General features: G+C 34.2%; 1 protein-coding gene across 1 annotated transcript; it reads right to left on the bottom strand.

Moving 5' to 3' along the window:
* LOC116351507 (homeobox protein 13-like) lies at window positions 1–16,360 on the bottom strand. Its single transcript, XM_031783617.1, has 8 exons — window positions 16,246–16,360; window positions 15,505–15,693; window positions 10,683–10,768; window positions 10,288–10,526; window positions 9,901–10,049; window positions 9,688–9,795; window positions 9,497–9,600; window positions 1–1,306 (listed from the first exon to the last, which is right to left on the bottom strand). The coding sequence occupies exons 1-8, from the start codon at window positions 16,358–16,360 to the stop codon at window positions 674–676; spliced, it is 1,623 nt and encodes a 540-aa protein (XP_031639477.1). The 3' UTR covers window positions 1–673.
* Between the last annotated feature and the right edge of the window lie 5,052 nt (window positions 16,361–21,412).

The following is a 21,412-nucleotide window of genomic DNA, read 5'->3' as shown; positions in this document are numbered from 1 at the left end:
GATAGGAAAAATCCATCACTGATAATTTCATTTTGTTGTAGATGCCAAAATGTTTCATTTTTCAACCAATTTCTTTCATTCAGTTCAAATACATATTAATTGTTTGCTTACAAATATGCTTACGAATGGTTTAAGACAATTCTTATTTCACTTAGCAAATCACTTACAGAACAAATTTATATTATTTGCCGTTTTTTTTTATTTACATTTACAAATTTTCAGCTTCCACCTGATTTTGATCTACAAATTACATGTTCTGTAGCTTCCTCTATCTCTCTTTCTCGTTTGTAATCTCAGCCGGCGGCAATATGTCTTGTTTATAAGACGTTAAATTCCACACAAAACTGAATAAATCATTTATGCAAAATGCATTTCCAAAATTGAAAAAAGAAGATTCATTTAGTTTCATATAAAAACACATTTAACAAAAAATGCTTGAAAAAAAAATCCATAGATTGAGTCATTTTGAGTGGCATTTTCAACTGAGTTTTGCAAATTAACATTAAAAGTGAAACGGTTATATAGATTTCTCCTTTAAGAATTGTCTCATTAAAAAAATTAAATTCCCATGGTTGGTATTGAAGTGAATAAAAAAAATGAGTTTGAAATGTTATTGGCAACGAAAAGAAAATCTAATTTTCATTCACCTGAATCGATTTTTGACGTAATCATTTCAAGTTACGCTGATCTCTTCATCGGAATTCGAATCGAATTCGTCATAGTAATAATTGGACATGTTGCCAACATTTTCCGAACGATTGCTGAACGCAACGGAATTATTGATGTCGCGTACTTTATCATAAAAATGATTAAAGATTTGTTGTTGTTGTGGTGGTGGTGCTGTTGATTCGCGTCGATTCTCTTCATTTGATGATGCGCCCAAGTGTGATAAAATTGCTTGATTGGCATTCGGCATGAATTGATCGACAAATGGATGATTTGATTCATTCATCGATGCGCCCTTTTCAATCTTAAATGGTTTTCCATCTTTGCCATTACAGCCATTCGATAGAATTACATTCGATTTACTATGCAATTCCAAGCCGGATTTACTTGTTGGTGTCATATTTGAATTGGTAAAATGGTCCAGATTTTGTGATGACTGCGATTGATCCATAAGAGTTGAATTCGGTGATGCTGATGTTGGCGAAATGGATGGTTGACGGTCCGTACGTGCATCGGATAAATCGGGATTTGGATTATTCTTATTGGGTAGCGTCTGATCGCGACTTCCGCCACTTGCCAAAAGTTCGCGTTCTTTGGAATTTCGCCATTTCATACGACGGTTCTGAAACCAAATTTTCACCTAAAATCGAAAAAAAACACACAATACATTTATTATTTTTATATTTATTCAAACAAAAAAAGGAAAAACAAAAAAATTCTCTCAAATAATTATTTTTTTTTTTCTGATTGAAGTGAGCCACTATTAGTGACAATTGCGCAAGGCTAACAATGTGATATCCATATGTATTCAATTGAATTAATTCAGTTAAAATACAATATGTTGCTAACATATTCAATTTGGACCGTTTTCACGGCCTTTTTACTTATATTTCGTTTTCTTTATTCGTCACTCTTTTGTTGAATTGTCATTTGCCACTGGGCATTTAAAGAGAAACAATGTAACACAATAAAAATTAAACCATAACAAAAAATTTGTCAAAATTCATCGATCATTCGATTGAATGGCGCAACAAAAGCGCAGTCATTCACAGAGCACAGAATAAAAATGAATGTGTTTCATAATCGGTATGACACCATCAGTGTTCATAATCAAATGTATGTGATTAATAGCTGGACAGAGTGAAGAGAACGAGAGAGTGCGCCACAACAACAATTACACTTTGTTCGGCAACAATAATCAACTAACCAATCGATCAATTTTCAGCCCGTGCCTAATTTCTGTCTGCATTTCTAAATGTCCGTAAAAATTTAGATATTTCTTTTTTTGCTTTAATACAGTGTGAACCAGAGAAGCAAAAAAAAAACAGGAGACATTTATTTTTCACTTTAATGATTAAAAATAATGAAAATGCATGGTTTCTACAATTGAATTTATATTCAATGAACGCATCCTGATGTGGTCGCATTTTAACCGATCATTGTATGTGATGGAATCAGAGAAAAAAACACATATCATCAATTCTCATCTTGTTTCCCCATTCAAACATTTTCGGTACGGTAAAATCAAAAATATACGCAAAGAAATCAATCAACGCACAAATTGAATGAGTTACTTTGAATAACATTCACCGGAACTACTTTAGATACGCATGCCATATCCTTTCAAGAGCAGCTACACAACAACTCAGTTAATCACTCATCATGCAGATGTGTGAAAATAATTTCGTCACCAACTACGTCATTGCGGATGCATTTTGCATCGGTATCCCTTTTAAACATTCACCATTTTCTTTTTCGTATTCTTCAATTGAATATGCTTTCGTAGTGTTAAATATTTTGGTATACACTGTATGTCCACAAAAGTTGAAATAATTTAATATTATTTTTCTGCATTCAACTTTAATTCAATTGACAACTTCTTGGTGTGACTTGAAGAAGGCGGATACAAACCATTGAATTTGAAATGTGACGAGTTTTGTTTGTGTGAAAATGAGCAATGAATATGGATGCCACAAAGGAGAGAGAAAGAGTGAAATTAATTAAAATTCACATAATTTGCCATGCATTAAAACCATAAATGTTTCATTCCATATTGATATATAATATATTATATTGTTCATGAATGCTCCAGATAAGTTCCCATTTAATATAAATGCACACGATTGAACGACAAAAGGAACAAAAGCGACGTGTCAATGGATTGGATACATTATTAAAATTATAATACAATAAACACCCAACATCTACAATAAATTCATTGAGTCTCAAATCAATTACATCGGCAATAAAATGCACGACGAAAGAGACAAGAGAATGAGTGAATGCGAGAGAAGGAGATATTTATAGATTAATATGACGATTTATTTGGGCATTTGATGAAAATCAAAAAGCGATACTGTAAGTACGATATTATTCTCTCTCGCTTACACACACACACACACGCACACGCTATTTCACTTCATTCGATATCGAAAAAGACCGCAGGGAATTTTGAGCGCCTCCGGAACAAACAAGAGGGTTCACAACCGATATATTCATATTATTCAAATTGTTTGTGTAAATTGTTGTGGGTGATTTGCTGTGTGTGAACCATAGACACTCGAGTGATTTTGTGACTAAAGGCAGCTAAAATATGCTTTATGGACGATGCCGCACAAAAAGCAATGTGCATGATACTAGCAACATCCGACAACATGATGCGAGTGATAAAGAGAGAGAGCAAAGAAAATTGGTATGCATTAAGTTTTGGATGAGAGCGTATAATGAATGTATATAATTCAAAAACAGTTACATGAACATCATGGAATTTCCCGCCTTTTTCCAAAATGTGTCAATTGCAGGCATCCACTATTTTCGGTGCGTCACACCACTGTATGCACACGCTCATACACGAGACAGTAATAACAACAATGACAATGAATTGAAAAAGAGACCGAGAGCTAACACACACACACACACAAAGTGGAAAACCCCAAATTTGAAAATGGCCAAAAAACAAACTTTTATAACACTCTCTGGCTCTATCTAAATTATTAAGCCGAAACGATTCACAAACAACTTTTCCACCGAAATGAACCTTTTATTTGTCTCTGTACGCGTGTGTCGCACGCATTCCTTGTTTTGTTGCATAAAATATGTAATAAAACCGCAAAACAAATGACAACACACACACATACAGAGAGAGGGAGAGAGAGAGAGAAAAAAAATATATCAAACAACAGATCGCTTTGGATGTTTTCGTCTCGACTTAAAACAATGCTTAAATGGACGATGGTGTTGATTTAACCAATGCGATAAGTGTGATTTCATGCTGATGACAAAGTGTGAATGAACAAAGAACAAGCATATCATAATCCCGTGCAATAATAATAAGCGAATACTTTAAATTGGATTTTTGGGCTCATAAAGTTCAAATGAATAAAAACCGGCTATTGTGTTTGAATTAACCATTGTGTGTGTGTGTTTTTTTTTTCGTTGCTCTCTCTATTGCGGGCACAATCATTTTTATGTTTTTATCGTTACCAAAAGAGATAATTGTTTAGATTAAAATGTTTGTTGCTGTGGCGACGGTAACAAGTTGTCAAATGAAATGTTCAAGGATTGTGGTGTGTGTGTGTGTGCGTCGAAAGTTTTTGATACAGCCGATCGATTCACATAATGCCGTTTCTAACAAGGCGTTCGATATAAATGTTTGTTCACAAGTTCTACATTTTCATTTATCACTTCCACCATATGTTCTCGAATCGTTTTCTGTTCTTAAAAGTAACATCTTATTCTATTGCTAAATTTGTTACATAATCACATACACAGCACAACAGTTGTGTCTGCATATTCAGACGATTGATTTTCTCTACAATTTCGCTCATTTCACTCTCTCAATCTGTCGGTGTGCGGAAGAAGGTTTTTCTCGCCTGTTGTCGATATTTTTTTTCCTTTTTCTTCTCTCTTTCTCTATCATTTTGTCGGGCTGTTCCTGAATGGAAAATTGGTGTGCTATTTCGAATAAATTGTTCTTAGTCCAAACAATTTGCGCGAAATAGAGATGATTTTCTCAACACGCACACAACAAATCCACTCGAAAATCGTCGAAAAAGTGTGCACACACTTCGCTCATCGTGTCTGTGTGTGGATGTGTATACAGCATGCAATTGTCTATTTATCAGACGTTCGTGCAGCATATGTTTTTGATGGGCCAAACAAGATCGTCACCCCGTCTTTTTCGTCGACATTACCATCGTCGTTGTAGTCATCACATCAATGCCATCGTCGCCGTTGTCGTCGTCATCTCACCGACGTCGCCAATGCAGTTACCGTTTCGTAACAATCATTTTGTGATGCTTTTAAAGCGCAAAACAATAATAATAAAGGAAAATGTTTACGAAAATTGTTCAAATAGTATTAAATCGATCGATCGTCAAACGATTTTTTGCTTGCTCAACAACCGATATGCCAAACCAAAAATTGAATATATGCGAACACAAGTCATTTTACAAAATGTTCACAACTATTTACATTGCAAACGAAATGTGACACTTTCATTCGATCATTATTACTATCGTTGTTTGTGCCAAACTAAATGGATAAATATTTTGATAGTATCCATCGTCGAAACCAATTTGTATTGAATAATGATGAATGCTTTGATGAAGCATTTCAACATTTTATTTATAATCGTTGTAAAACCATTAAAAAAAAGGAAATTCAATATTCTGGTCATCGTTGGCGCAACAACAGCATTTGTATTCTGGTCTAGAAGAAAATTTCGATTGTCAGAAGAAATAAAAAAAAAAAAAAACACAACCCACCGAAATCGAAATTGAGAAGATAAAGACGGAATATAAAAAAAACGTGTATTGTTATTTATTATGAACGAGTGCAGAAGATGTTGAAGACGAAGCAATCAGGCATCAGAATGAACGTAATGTTGTGTGTTGAAATAAAAATTGAGAGAATAAACGAACGAACATCGGGGTGTATAATTCGATACTCTGCAAACATATTAAATTGGTAGCAATGACGTTAGCAGTAACATTCTGTGCTAATGACTGTTGAAGTGAATAACAATAAACGAGACAAAGACATCTAAATAAAAGTTACGCAAAGAGAAAACAATATGTTTCCTTTTTTTACCAAGGCGTTGGTGTTCATACCGCACACATCTTTTGCTTTCCACATTGTGTTCGCATTATTATTGAATTCGAGAAAAAAAGTAAATACTCCGTTAAATTGATTCAAATGATATTTATATGTGGAGCGTTTAGTGCTACTGATGCTTCATACATACATTTACACACACACACACACATTCGGCATTACGATGAGGGCCAATAGAAGGGGGTTGAATAAAAAAAAACTCAGAGAAATCAAATGGAATGGAAAACACAATGCACACAACACAAATTATATGACCGTTTCGATTGATATGCCCGTTGATGTTTGATTACAGATAGTTATGATGATGACATGTTTTATTGTGCCGAGGGTGAAAAAGCAGATTAGCCTTCGAGGATGATTGTTTGCATATTGCGTTAAGTGTGCTGTGCAACAGTTCAAACATTTGCATCTTAAATTCGTATCATAAGCATCATCAAACGACGGTCGTCGGTTTTTTATATATTATTTCGATTTGAATGTTTACAACAACGCAAATCCCAAGATAAACATGCTCTGAGCAAAGACTTCGTTGAATTAACGCAAGTCCCTTGATGACGATGATGATGACGACGACGATAATAATTAATTTGCCAAACTTTTTTGTTCGCCTATCGCGTTTTGATTTGATTATGAATTTATTGGCCGGATAATCAATTAGAAGAATGACTTATGAATTGGCTTGTTTGTTTAAGGCGAGATCAAATCAATTGATTGAATAATTAATTATCGTTGTGTATCGGCGGGGATGGAAATTAAATGCCTCCCACCAAAAAAAAATGCTCTTTGAAAATGAGCCTTAATCGATTTCCTAATCGTTTTGCCTTAGAAGATGAAACTTGAAGGGATCCGCATTTTTATTTACGTGGTTGTTGTTGCTTTTTCTTTTTCGTAACGTTTTTCTTTTCAATTTAATTCCGTGTGCGTGCGGATTTTTCACGTACACATCGTACATTCTTTCGTCGACATATAAACACAACAATCATTCTTAATGTGAAAAGACTGCAATTGACAATTGTGACCTTTCGATTAACAATGAAAAATGAAGGATAGAGGAACATTTTACTGAGGAACTGTTTCTTTTAGTTGAACGAGCAATCTGCCCCCATTTGTGCCTTTGTAGATGCTGTTTGATTTCTGCGTTTAAAAATGCACAGGCAACCGTACACCAGTATTATATATATTTGGTTCGTCTTTCACCCTCAAATCGATTGGTATGCGTGTGTTTGGGCACTGTGATGTACTGACGCTGTTCAGGAGAGTATGTCACAACTGTATTTGACGTTTTAACTTTTTGAAGTTTTTGTTTTTCCTCGTTCTTCCAAACGCAAAATCAACGCACAATGCCGAATATACATCGAAAGCAAACAGTGAATATTACATCGTCGTCGTCATCATCATCATCAACATAGGCGATTGCCATCGTTTGTCGTTCAACCATATCACATCGTGTGCTTTGCTTAAACGGTCCTATTTTTCAGATCAATAAATTTTTCGGCAAATCATGGAATAAACGAGTCTCACAACGAAAAAAAAAATCACGCAATTCAACGGCCACAAGGAATACGGATGAAGAAGACGAATAAAAATACATGAAGAAAGAAAAACACGAACATACATAGCAACAAACATATATCGGTGTACGTAATTGAGTCGATGTGAAGTGGATTGCGAAGTGTGCGATAGAGTGTCTCAGCAAGATGGAGGCAGAATGGAGTGTGAGCGAATGCCGTTATAAATAGGGATAATGTTTTATGCATACAGATATAAATTTAAGCAATGGGATTATGATTAGATTTCTTGCGGTAAATATTATTTATTTAAGCGAGTACTTCAATTTGAGATTATTCATTCATGTAAGAAAATCGGGTAAACGATCTGTATACTAGTGCGATATAGAGTGAGACTTGAAATGTGGATTTTTGGTGGTCGCTTTTTTCCTTGTGTTTGCAATAGTCGTTACGCACACTCAAATTCTCACTCTTACTCTCCCTTTCCTCCCCCCTCTCTCTCTATCCTCCTTCTATTCTGTACTTCTCTGGGCATGGGCACCGCTTTTTATTATTATCGCCATTCAGATTTGACTGGTAAATTGTTTGAATGCATGTTGAAAATTAAAGCGATTATTCGATTGGTTTGTTTATTGCTCTTGGCTGTCGTTTGTTGGACTTGATTATTTTAATCGTTCCCTTATTTCATTTGGAGCGAGCCAAAGCGTGTGCCAAACCAAAACCACACCAACATTTCGGCATTACACTTCAGATTTATTATAACTGAATTGCTCGAAGGCTACTACTCAATTAACTATGTATTTACAAGCTGAAATGAATATCAAATGGGCAAAACGTTTTTCGGATTTTCCGCATTCAATGCATTATCTCAACAAGGGATCAGGAAATCAATCGCATTTGTGGCACAAACACAAGCCGAATTGAAAGGAAATTGAAAAGATGTCTTCATTCACACAAAGCAAAATTTAATTAACTCGAATCGTATCGCATTCAAACATTTTTTGTTTTCCATTTTCTTTGAAAAGTTTCCGTATAATATAATAATATATTCAAACTTTTTGTTTTTAAATAAAAAGTTGCGATTCAACTTTGGACTTTTTTCCTTACTATTGTTACGTCGATATAAAAAGGTGAATTTGAAAAAAAAAATGCGATTTTTCACATTACATTGGAACGAAGTGTATGAAAATCATTTTTCATTCCATTTTACGCTTTATCTAGACAATTTCTTTCAATTTGACAAATGCCAACGAATTATAAAACCCTTTATGCTAGCTGAATTCATATTTTTTTGCTGCTCTGATTCAATACAAAAATATGATTTTCATAATGAAATGAATTCCGTAATGCATATTTATACATATACATACATGTATATATCATATTTTTTAATACAATTTTCGTTCTCACTGATCGTTCTCTACATATTCTAAATGATGGATGAAGTGTATTCATACAGAACAAAAACCGAAAAATTGGAAAAAAAATGGGATGGATCTAAAATAATAAGGGTTGTGTACGGCATTGCGTTTATATTCATTCGTAACAAATACGAACACACTCTGCACGGTACTGCACACATTTCGTTGACGGGTAGTATGCTACGTTTCGACACAGAGAATTTATACGATGCGTATATATATAGGCGTCTGCGCACTTAAGATGCTGGGATGTGGCCTTTTGTATGCCAAAAAGAAGAGAAAAAAGCCATAAGCGTAACAATGAAAATATTACTGCAAAGTAAAATAGAGCATTGTTTACAGCAAGGCGGAGTTTTTTCCGTTTTTACGTGATTTTTTGTTGTTGTTTTCGTGTATTCGAAATTGTATTCGTGCTTTTGGCTTTTGGCATTCCGTTTGACCAGCACCCTTTTTGGCGTCCTGTTTGATTCATGTCAATCATCTCACATCATATTTTTCATGGTAAACATACACATCATTTTATATAACGATTTTTTGCGCACCGTCGATAATAACCATAATTGTTATGGTTTTCAATGCATATCCTAACTATCTTTAGCTACCGATTGGATTTTTTCGGTTCAAATCTCTCTCTCTCTCTTTCTATCACTATCGTTTATGTTCCAAATCGATTTAACGCTTTTGCATTAGATGTCATTTTTACATATGTATGTATTGAATGTATATTGAATACGAAAACCAATCCAAAAGGAAAAAAGTATGCGAAAAATAAATAAATTAATTTACCTGTGAATCCTTAAGGCCAAGTCTTTCGGCGAGTTTTTTGCGATCCGGTTTGCTAATGTACTTCTGCATTTGAAATCGTTTTTCAAGCCCTTTTCTCTGTGAATCTGAATCAATCAATTTTTCAAATCATATAAATTCGAATGGGAAAAGAAATTCATATTGAATAATTCAAGCATGACTAGATCATTTACCGGAGAAAACAGCTCTTCTCATCATTCCCCGTCGTGGTTTACCGCGTGTCGAATGCGCCCATGGAAAACCTTGGCCAGGTGGTAAAGGAAATACTTGAGGTCCAGCGCCTATTTTGTTTTTTGTTTTGTTATTCAATCAAAAGAAATTGTGTTTTAAAAACGGTAACGATTTGATTAAAATTATTGTTAAACATTTTTTTTTTGTTAACTTACCAGCTCCAATATAAGGATTTCGGCAATGGGCCAGTAAAGAATGTAGATGAGGATGACTTAATGTATGGTGCAAAAATGGTGGAGCTGGTCGACTCGCCAATGGTTTTGCAATCAATTGCTGTTGTTGCTGTTGTAACTGTTGTTTTTCCCTAGTGAACGGAATACATTGGAAGTGATTGAAGTTATGAAATTACTTTGCTTTTTGCACATATCGTATGACTTTTAATCATGAGTTTTTCAATATTCAATGTTTGTTTCTTCGAAATCATTCAAATCAAGTCATAGCATATTTTTTTCCGATCATTATCTTGATTTGAAACGACGACAAAACAGCGTGAAGTACATTGTTTAATGCATGCTTTAATGTTTGCTACATTTTATGCCTACCTTAATCTATTTTGTTGTTCAGCATCCTGAATGTCAGAGCCAATGGGCGTTGTGTCGACATTTGTTCCGTTTGCATTATTGTTAAGACTACTGCTATTATTATTGTTACTGTTCGATAGATTGTCGATTTCATTGTTACTACTAATTGGTGATGGCACATGCTGATGATGATTATGCTGCGGTTGCTGTTCTTGATGTAAATTATTGTGGTTATTTTGCTGATGATTATTGTTTGTGACCTGAATTCAATGCACGAGAAAAAAAAGGGAACACGACAAAAAGTCATTTGCAGATTATGCCATCAGAAACATTTTTTTTTTGTTTGTGTTATCAAAAGTGTGTGAACACATTGTTGCAATTAATGTAATTGAATTAGAATTCGCAATTGAGCTTACATGAAATCCTTGGTAATGAACTTGTGAATGATGGTGCATGAAATTTTGCTGAATATAAGGCCAAATATGTTGCGGTTGAAGAAACTCTGTGTGCACAAAATTGAAAAAAATAAATAAAATAAAATAAAAGAAAGAAAGTTTAGTACATTTATTCAAATTAAAAAGTGAGAATAATCTTTGGAAGGCATTCAGACGGAATTGATTCAAATTTGGTTTGTTTAACCAACAAGAAAATTGGCCGAAGGATAATTTACGGAGCAAATTACGTCTCTCCATCCCTCTCTCTCTCTCTCTCTCTCTCTCTCTCTCTCTCACTCTCCACCCATCTACTGACTTGTTTCGTTCTCTTACTATGTGCAAAGTATTTCCTGATTTCAAACTGCGTTGAGAAGATGATGCGTGTTGGAGTGTAAATAAAATCATATACGAAATAAAATGCGATACAATCGAATGAATTCAAAGGTGTTTATGTGCGGGTGTCAAATAGATGGCGGAATTGAAATAAATAAATATAATTGTTATATTTCACCTTCAGTGTGTGTTTGTTGCTTCGATGGTGCTTTTGTGCCGTCTCCCACGAATCATATATTAATTAATATTCCATTCTCACGCACCGCATATCGTCACACACATGTTTTGTGCACAATTAACGCAAAACACTTATATTATCTGCATTACTGTTTTATCTCGAATTTCAATCATTCGGTTGAGGCGAGCAAAAGTGTAAACGTTTATGCATTCATAAATTTCCATATCACATATTTTACGTGCAACAGTAAAAGTGACGGTCCTGGCTTATGTATGATTAACCTTTTCCCAGTGTATTATTGTACATTTGCATGCGTGTATTTTGTGTTCAAAAATATTAAATATGGTTTGCCAGTGAAGAGGCCAGAATATGTGAGGAGAGAATGTGTGTGTGTGTGTTGTGAATGTTATGATTTCAGATTTTCATGGTGAAGCGAGAGAGACTGGTCCAGTGTTGAGAAATTCATTAAATCATTCGGATGCGTTGCACATAGGCTCCATCGAATCACCATTGGTTGTTTATGCTTTTGTGTGTTAAACGATGCTTTTCGAACACAAATGACATATTCAATATATGAATGCCTCAGAATTGCTTTAATATATGCAATAGATGAGCAGATTATCAACACTCGTCCATCACTCACACCATTCGTTTGCCAACTCACGCTCTCAATTTATAGTTGAAATGAAAATGTGTGTGTGTGTGTGTGTGTGTGTGTGTGTGTGTGTGTGTGTGTGTGTGTGTATAGAGCAATATTGTAATTATACATTGATAAAACAATTGTATGTGCAAGATAAACAGAGGAGCGCGCGTGCCAACAATTATTATCAAAACTCTTAATAACTAATAATAAATAATGTTTGTTTACGATTTCATCGAAACGAACAAAAGCCGATTGATCCATTAGAATGCACAAGGTTACACAATAAATGTTCCGCGCAACAGATGAACTTGCCTATCAACGAATTCATTCAAATTTACAAACTTTGTTGCTGGTGGACTTTTTATGTTTGTTTTGTATTTTTTCTTTGCTGAAATTAGAAATCTTTTCAATTGAGGATTTTTCCCAAGTTTCTGTTTACATATATACTTGGAAAAAAATGCGCAGTTTGAATGCCAAGAAAATTGGAAAAACAAAAGTGTATGCCGTGCATTACTTAATAAAATCTAATTGCCCATTTCAGTAACCAACGTACGATGTGAAAATATGAAATTTGATCGGCTGAAGGAATCGTTTTCAAACATTTTCCGACGATAAGAAATCGAAAAAAAAGGAAATGTTTTTTGATGGTGATTGCCTGTATATTGCCACTCAGTCGTTAAGTTGGCGGAGAGTTTTGGTTGTTTGATACGCTTCAAGCTCTGCATCAATCTCGTTTAACATTCAATGAGATTCAAATCGACATTAAACACACTTGCCACTTTTATGGACACCTTGTTTGCAATCTATGAACTTAAATGCTCATCAACCAATTCGATCGCTCATTCTTTTTATTGGCTCACAAAATTACGGGCCACATTGGCCTTGTTCCGTCTTTAAAGCGTTGTTCATTTTTTTTTCGCTCCCTTCTGTTCGGTATCTTGGCAATGTTTTCAATGTGGCCCATTTTGGCCAGATAAAAGTTAGTTGACATGTGAAAAGTTTCACCCACATTCCATTTTTATGTGCAAAACATAAAAACGTGATCAACTTCAGTGGCATCAACTCCTTTCATTGCTTTTTTTTTCTCGCTCTTCTACTTTATTCTCTGCTTCGCACTCTGTTTCGCTTTCTGTTTTGTGTTGCTTCCTCCTTTCATAACATTTTTATTTGCAAATAAAAGAACATGATGATAGCATCAAATTGAAAGTGAGATTGTTTGATGAACTTCGTCATTTAAGCGCCATTCCATCGAAATCGATTTCAATGGAAAGTGATGTACGTCGAATATGCATTTAACTTTTGAAAAATGTGAAGTTTGCAAATTGAATGCAATAAATGGCGCTCAACAATTGCTACAAAGTGTTTTCCAATGCATTGTTTTCAATGTGCTCATACAAATAATTTGCTAGTTTTTTTTTCTTTCTGAACTAAATATATTCCACATACTATTACAAAAAAGACTGAAATTTCATACGATGTCATTTAAAAAATGCTATAGCAATATACAATGTATACATAATCAAAAATTGCCCACATTCATCAATTTTATTATTGACTTACGATTGAAATTGAAAAGTTCTTGCACTGAAACATTAGTCGGTACCGATATTCATGTGAAATCGGTGACAATAAACGATTTTTTTTTGGTAAAAAAGGCAATTTCGTTGTCGAAAAATGATTTAATACATATAATTTACGTGTGCCGTACGTCCCACAAATTAATGAGATTCCATGTGAACAAAATTGACAATAGTTAATTCAATAGTGTTTCCAGAAGTAACAAAAAATGCCAAAATCACCCCAAAAATTGAACATTAATAAAACATTCAGTGCGTGCGCTACTGTTTTTTTTATTGATCGTTAATAATTATTCACTATTGACGTATTGCTCACAATAAAAAAAGAACTTTGCTATTAACAGACATCAATAACAATGTATCAATAAATTCACAAGAACATTGGGTGACCATTCAATTCAACTATGTATGTATCGTACCTGAGCTAAATGCGCATTTCTCAAACTGTGTGTGCGGTAGTTTGGCAGACGTTTAATGTGCATGGATTAAGAAATTGCTTTTCTAACTGAATTAAATCCAGGGGCAATGTATTTTGTACACACACACACACCAAAAAAAATAGACACTATTTTTCTGTTCTTTCCACGTCTTTCATAGATGCTATATTACGCATTCGCGATGAATAAGTTTGAAAAATACACTTTAGGCAATAATGAACCTCATTGGAAAAGAGCATTCATGTTACACGCAGAGAAAAAAAAAACCATGAATCCCACAGTGAAAAAAATAGACGATAGAATGATGAACCGACTAAGGATTTGAACGTACATTTAATACGCATCGATGTTTAAGCACATGATCACACAAATTATTTATGTTTTTACAGCCTACTTGTGGGCTTTGTACCGGCTTACTTTATCCAACAACGAGATTCAGTACAAACAATGGATCATCACATTCCATTATTTTCATCGACATCGTCTTCTATCGTTGTTGTTTTTTTGTTGTTGTGCAAACCAGGGTTTATATGAAATTGCGCCTTCCATCTTCTGCACATGCATTTTTAACTATCTCTCAACTCGACATTGTACATGGTAGGTCTTTGTTAAACCATCCCAACATGCTCAAATATATTAATGTATCCGAATTGATTGTTGTTTATATTTTGTATTTTTTAAACATTCATTTCGTTATTGTTGTTTTTTTCTCGTCGTTCGGTTCGTATTTCGGTGTTGTTGTACTTCAAACCAATAATCGTTATAAAATTTATTGTCATGAAAACGCCTATATTTTTGTTAAGGATTGAATGAGCCGCAGACGAAGAGCGTGAACCAAACAAAAGACGTACTAAATGGACTAGATATACGCAATGCATAAAAAATATCAGTTTGGTTCTGTTGTTTTTATTTCAATTTTAGAAATGTTATTGTTTCGGATCAACTAGGTTTATTTTCATAGTTTTTTTTTTAACTTTGTAGCTGGGTTTTTGTATGTTACGTGGTCGACAGTTGTTGGTTTTTGTGGTCGATTTTTTCGATTATGAATGGCATTCATATTGCTCTTACTCGACGAAATGAATTTATTTATTGCAATTGTCGTAAGGGTAACGATGATTGGCAAAAGGTCTTTCTATCTATTACATTCAATGGAAATCAACTTGTTTATATTCAAAGGCAACATTACATTCACTCTCTTCGCATATCTTTTACTCTTCCTTTACACGATCCTTTACTCGTTCATTTATCCTTTTTTCGTTCGAATTACATTTTTAAATGTAATTGGTTCTCTTCGCAAAAATATTACTTCGAAATTAATTAATTCGGAATTTTTCGCTTTTTTAGAAGAATAAATTAAAGAATTTTTGAAATAATTTCAATTTTTTCAATTATAAGAGTTGTTTCGATGAAAGTATTAAAGTTTCTTGGGAAACTTTGAACTCAATATATTTCAAATTGTTTTTACAGCATACCAAACATATGTATTTTTGGACCAATTCAGCGATTTTGAGAGCGATCATTCCGTCTTTTTTTATTCAATTCGACGCAAACCAAAGCAAAATCAATAATTTCATTTGGCAATAATGATCAAAATGAAAATACGCGATAGAAACAAAAGAAGTAAAACTTTACTTACCGTGTCTAACTCTGGCACATTCCTTTTTATCACCTAAAATAGCTGACACACTAAATTTTAATATGGGTTTGGCATTGTCCTTTAAAATTGTGGTTGCGGTTTCCTTTTGGCTACTAATAACACCTTCATTGCTGTCACATTTATCACACTTGAAATCGGTATCGATATCGGCATTAATATCGTCAATACCTAATGCACCAAACGAAAAATGACAAATAAAACAAGAAAAGAAAATCTTTAAGTATGCAAAACATTTGATTCAACTTATTGAATTAACACTATTGATGGTTCATGCGTCAAAGAATGAAAATGTCGCATTCGAATTTGAAAATTGATATGTGTAGTGGTGATCGAATGAATAAAATTCGATTATCGCCAAAGGCCATTTTTTTTTGGCCAACTTAAAGATACAGATATTGTGTATAATTTGTAATGTGTTTTATCCGTGTTTAATCGTACCACTGCCATTTGTACCGTTGTTGCTACGTGTTTTGTTTAATTGCTGAAAGTGACCGCACTTTGTACAACACATTTCGATGAAATGATTGCTTGCATCGTCGGAATGGTCATCAGATGTGGCACAATCACTGTTCCGTATCATTGTGTTGTATGTTCGCAATAATGTTTCCGAGAGTTGGTTTTGCGTGTTACCGGATGCTTGCTGATGTAGATGGTGATGATGATGATGGTGATGATAATAATGATGCGAAGGTGAGATATTTTCATTTGATTCGGGTGAACCGCACAACGAATCTTTTAAATCCGACGTCGCATCTGAATCCGTATCCGAAATTACTGAATCCGAACGATCTTCTTTATCATTTAAAATGTTATCCACTAAAAATGCAGTTGACATCTTATCAAATTTTCTATTATTTTTATTCCACCAAATTGTTTCAGAGAAACTAACAAAAATGATAAACAGTTTCTGCACCGAAACCAAATTGTTTTAATTTGTTTTGTAAATTTCATAAAAGTATGAATCAATCACTGGAATGCACTTTCTAATTCTTGATCCATTTAAATTTTCATTTGTTTCTTTTTATTTTCAATCACTCAGAACACAAATGTAACACATAAAGAGTTGATTTTTTTTATTTTCATTTTGTACAATTCACACAATTTTGATAATTTTCCACATGGTTCGATCACAGGTAAATCAATTAAAGCAATCACTTGAACTTAACTTCCGTAAGATCATTCGACAAACATTTAAATTCAAGTACATTCGCACCGGGAAACCGAAAATGATGAGATGAAAATATAAATATAAACAGGGGTCGAACGACGTGTAACCAATGCGACATCATCCGTTCTACTGAAAATCATTTCAAAACGTTTCAAATAAAATTATGTCGAGCACACACAATGATGACGTCTGATGTTAATATCAAAAAAAGGTGGTTGCTCTGCGGGGAGATTTCACAAATTGCGAATGTGTTGATTGAAGAATGTATGTGTGTATGTGTACACTCGTAATTGTGTTTGTGCATTGCCGTGATTTTTTTCTCTCCCGTTTTATTCCTACTTCGCCTTTTATCCATTTAACTCAATCATCCAGTGGTGTACTTTCTCAAATAATATACGGCACACAAATACACTCATTCACAAATACACAGATACATCGACACACACAGAGACGTGCACCCTATTCGAAACATTTTTATTTATGCTGCAGCAGCATCTATGACGATTATAGCCAGCCGTATTATTATAACCAGAGTTTTATGAAATCAGGAAGAAGAGAAAAAAAAAAATAAAAGGAAAACGCAAAAGCCAGTAGTATGATTCATGCCTTTGAATATGATATCCGCCAGTTTTCTCTCTAAATTTTGTGGCGGATGAATAAAGAGCACAGTATACCGAATATACATACATAAACCCACCCTATTTTTCCTACCTTTTTATTTCACTTAAGTGAAATTTTTTTTGTTCTCTTCATTTCAAGCGCAGAAACGTGCTGTGTGTGTATGTATAGCGTTTGAATGCTTATGTGTATCATTTTTCTAATAAATGTTTTTTCTTGTGCTTTGCTCTCATATTTTCTTGCCGATTGGTCTCAATTGTGTAATGGAAAACTCTTTGCAAATCATCGTGTTGATATGCCAAGGACCAAAAATCGAATAACTCAATCGACACCAACTCAACAAAAGAAGATTCACTTGAACTTTTACAGCAACTCAATTTAATTAAAGTGTGGTTTCAATAATGTGTAATAAATCCATCATTTTTTTTTAATGGAAAAATCGGACATAAGCTCAAGTTTCGCGAAATTATCGATAGTACGAAAAGGCCAATAAAAAGAAATGAATTTCGATTAGAATTGTTGCGATAAGAATTGTAGAAAATCATCGGTGCATATATGTCATTGTTTTTGTCCGTGAGATAATCAACCAGCCAACATATACAGCCACGAATCACAAGTTTGCATTGAGAAAACGTATGAAAATTCGTCCCAAAAATAGAGAGGGTAAGGCGCGCGCACACACACTCTCTCACTTTCAACATCCAAATGCCTGAATGTGTATGTGTGAACCATTTGAGACACACATCAGTGTTCATCGAGCATATAAATTCTATTTAAGGAGATTTCTGCCGAAGAGGCGTGGTTAAAACGACTCGTGGCATATTTGCTGCTATCGTATGTCGTTGCCGTTGTCGCTGCTACTACCCAGCACGAGAATTACACAAAAAAAAAGAAAGGAAACAACCATACCGAATATACCGATTTGAAATAAAACCGAATGTTTTATTGCTTGGCCTTTTTTCGGAAAATTTTTCCCATTATCTGCTTCTTTTTTTCTCATTTTTTTTTATTTAATTTTCATATTTGAATGGCCCCATTTGCTAAAGTCACCATCAGAGAGCAATTCAATGATTGTGGTGATAAAAAAAACTTGTTTATGATTATCGATTTAAATTTTCTCCTCGATTTTTATTCCATTTGAAATATATCGAATTGATTTGAATGGAGAACGGAAGAATGCGATAATAATAACAATAATAATAAACATAGAATTTTGATCATACGAAACGTGAATAAATCGAATGTGAAGTGAATTTGGATTTGGATGAAAATATGAACCATGATCGAAATAAAGAAAACAACAACGATGATCTCTTTGAATTTGATCGCTTTATTATAATAAAAAATGGCCGAAAATGCTTAAACTTATTCTTTGGTTAGTTTTTGCATTTTTTACATGTCTTTTATAGGTAGCAGGTAACTCTTGGATGAATAAGTGGATTAAAGGATCAGCCTTTAATTTGATAATAGTTTTTGTGTGTTAATTCATGTTTGTGAACCAAAATAGATGAAGAAAATGACAGGGATTATGTAAATGGCACATAGCCATACCAAAACGTTTGCTACTCAATTTTCAACATGGATAATATTTTATGCACTTTTTTCTCTTTCATTCTTTCGCTCATTTGCTCGCTCACTTTCTACATTTATCATGCATGCAAAAAAACTGACGTCAAAAATGAAATGCGAATGTTTACCACAGACGACCCGAGAGATTTTCTATATTGATCCAGTTTTCAGCCATGGCCGAAATGGTGAAAATAGAGCACACGGCACTCGACTTAAGGCAAGGGGGTTAACAACAGCCAGCTCTCTCATTCTTGGGAGCACCAGCAACCGAAAAATAAAATATGTATAATAAAAAATGTTGAAAGAGAGAGAGAGAGGTATACAAACACACGCGAAAGAACCAAGCTCGAAGATAATAGTATTTGGTAGATTTGAGCGCAGAGGGCACAAAAGGGACAAAAATATATGTGTGTACGAATGTAACTGACAGCTCGATTGTCTGAATAATATGTTTTTTACGATGTTGTTGTAATGCCGTTTTACCGTTAACTGTGTAACTGCTGCTTTGCCGCTACAATCTCTTACTGCCTGCATACGAGATTTCACGATTTTCCTTTTCCCAAATTCTTTGCACCGCTTTTCTCAACTCTCCCCTTCTCCTTCTCTCTCTCTCTCTCTCTCTCTCTCTCTTCTCCACTCCCTTTCCCGCTCTGGTTGCCAGTTGAAATAAGCTACATGCTGTACATTTTTCGGATCTTTTTGCTTTGCTTATTTTTCGCACGCCGAAAATGAAAAATATGCTCACAATATTTACGTAAATAAAATTCACACTCGAAACGTTCACATAAAATACAATACCAAAGACCAAAAAATCATATCACAACAACAACAACAACAACAACAAAAACGTGCACGCTGCCAAAAGAATGGTGTAGAAAAATCATAATCATAATAAAAGTAATAAGCGAAGAATTGACGCAAAAAGGAAATAATAGAACGTCAGCATATCGCATCAAAACTCATCATAATGCAGACAAATATTTCAGACTCTTCTACCTATACAAATATATTTATGTATATCTTCGTCTCATGCTCAAAAATGTTATTCGTCTTATTATTTTGGTGGTAATAATGGTTTTTGTATGTACGCGTGAAAGTGTGTCTCTCTGTATGTGATAGAGAGAGAGAGCGCGAGAGAGAGTGTGTGTGCAAGTACTTTTGAACAGCAAAACATTTAAAATCACACCAAATATGAACTTGAGCTTCGCATCAAGGCGACAGTTGAAATTGCAGCAAAAGTTCTTGAGCACATCGGTGGTGCGTCCGTTGCTGCCACTGTTGTATGTGCGCATTCCAATACATGTGCATGAAAATTACGTATGAATGGAGATGTATGCATGCTTCAAGCTTGCGCTCACGCTCATAAACAGCAGCGCAAAACGGCACTTCAGATACGAAAGCAAATTATGGCTTGTTTGTTTTTCGTAAGCAAAGTTGGCTTAAAAGTTATAAATGTTTTATGATGATAATAATAATAATGATGATATAAATTATTAATGATATGGACTTATGTTCAACGCATATATACAATTTGGAGCACACACAACTTTGCTCCGTAAATAATTTCGTGACGTTTTATATAATAATAATAATATGAAAAAAAAGCGAAATATGAAAATTACAAAAATCGGGAAGAATACCGTCTGTGTCCCATAAATTAATGCAATTAAGGCATAAATTTCGATCAGAAATTCACAAGTTACAGAACAAAATGATTATAACAGCCATTGCGTATGGTTTATTTGCGGGATGGGTGTAAAAATACAATTAACATTGAATTGATTTCGAAGATGAGGAGTGTCAATAACTGACTTTTGAATTTATCACCTCTTCCCGCAAAATTTCGCATACGTTTTGTGCTTAACAGTCTTTATTCGTTTTGTCCTTTGTCTCATCCCAATCATTTTAATATCTATTCATAAAAATATCACCTTTTTAAATTGATATGCGAATAAAACTGGAACGCAATTGAAAAACAACATAAAGCTGTTAACAAAAGCCTCTCACACGCACGCACACACACACACACACACACACCGTGTTTCAGTGTTCTCACATTGATTTAGTGGCTGTGCCAATGATTTTAAACCATGTTAAATGTTAAATGAATGTGTGAATAATGTAAAAAGTTTAATTTGTTTTTACAAGAAGTTTGTTCAAGTGTTAAATTTGATAAATTGAAGCAAATAACGCGCGCACTCGTTCGCGCCTCTCTCTCTTTCTGTTTCATTTAAACGAGAATGATGCGTGTACATGTGTGTATCCTTCTTGTGTTAAGATCCCACTTTTCTGAGAAGGAGAAAAAGAAAAATTGTGTAAAACGTGTTTGAAATAACAATGAATCCGCGTTGTATTGACTTAACAAAGGACAACCAAACAAAATAGCAAAAAGGCGCCAACTTCAAAAGATGAAAAAAAAAAATTAATCAAAAATGCACACAAAATTATGTTCATTTCAATCAGACGTTTCACCTCTTATTTAGCACGCAGTGAATATAGTAAAAACGGGGAAATAACAAATTCTACCGACCG

This window comes from Contarinia nasturtii, unplaced genomic scaffold, assembly GCF_009176525.2.
Source record: "Contarinia nasturtii isolate CC-2019 unplaced genomic scaffold, AAFC_CNas_1.1 Cnas_scaffold_5583, whole genome shotgun sequence".
In the NCBI taxonomy this organism is placed as follows: domain Eukaryota; kingdom Metazoa; phylum Arthropoda; class Insecta; order Diptera; family Cecidomyiidae; genus Contarinia; species Contarinia nasturtii.
The sequence above is the reverse complement of the archived record's forward strand: the minus strand, read 5'-3'. Positions and strand labels throughout refer to the sequence as shown.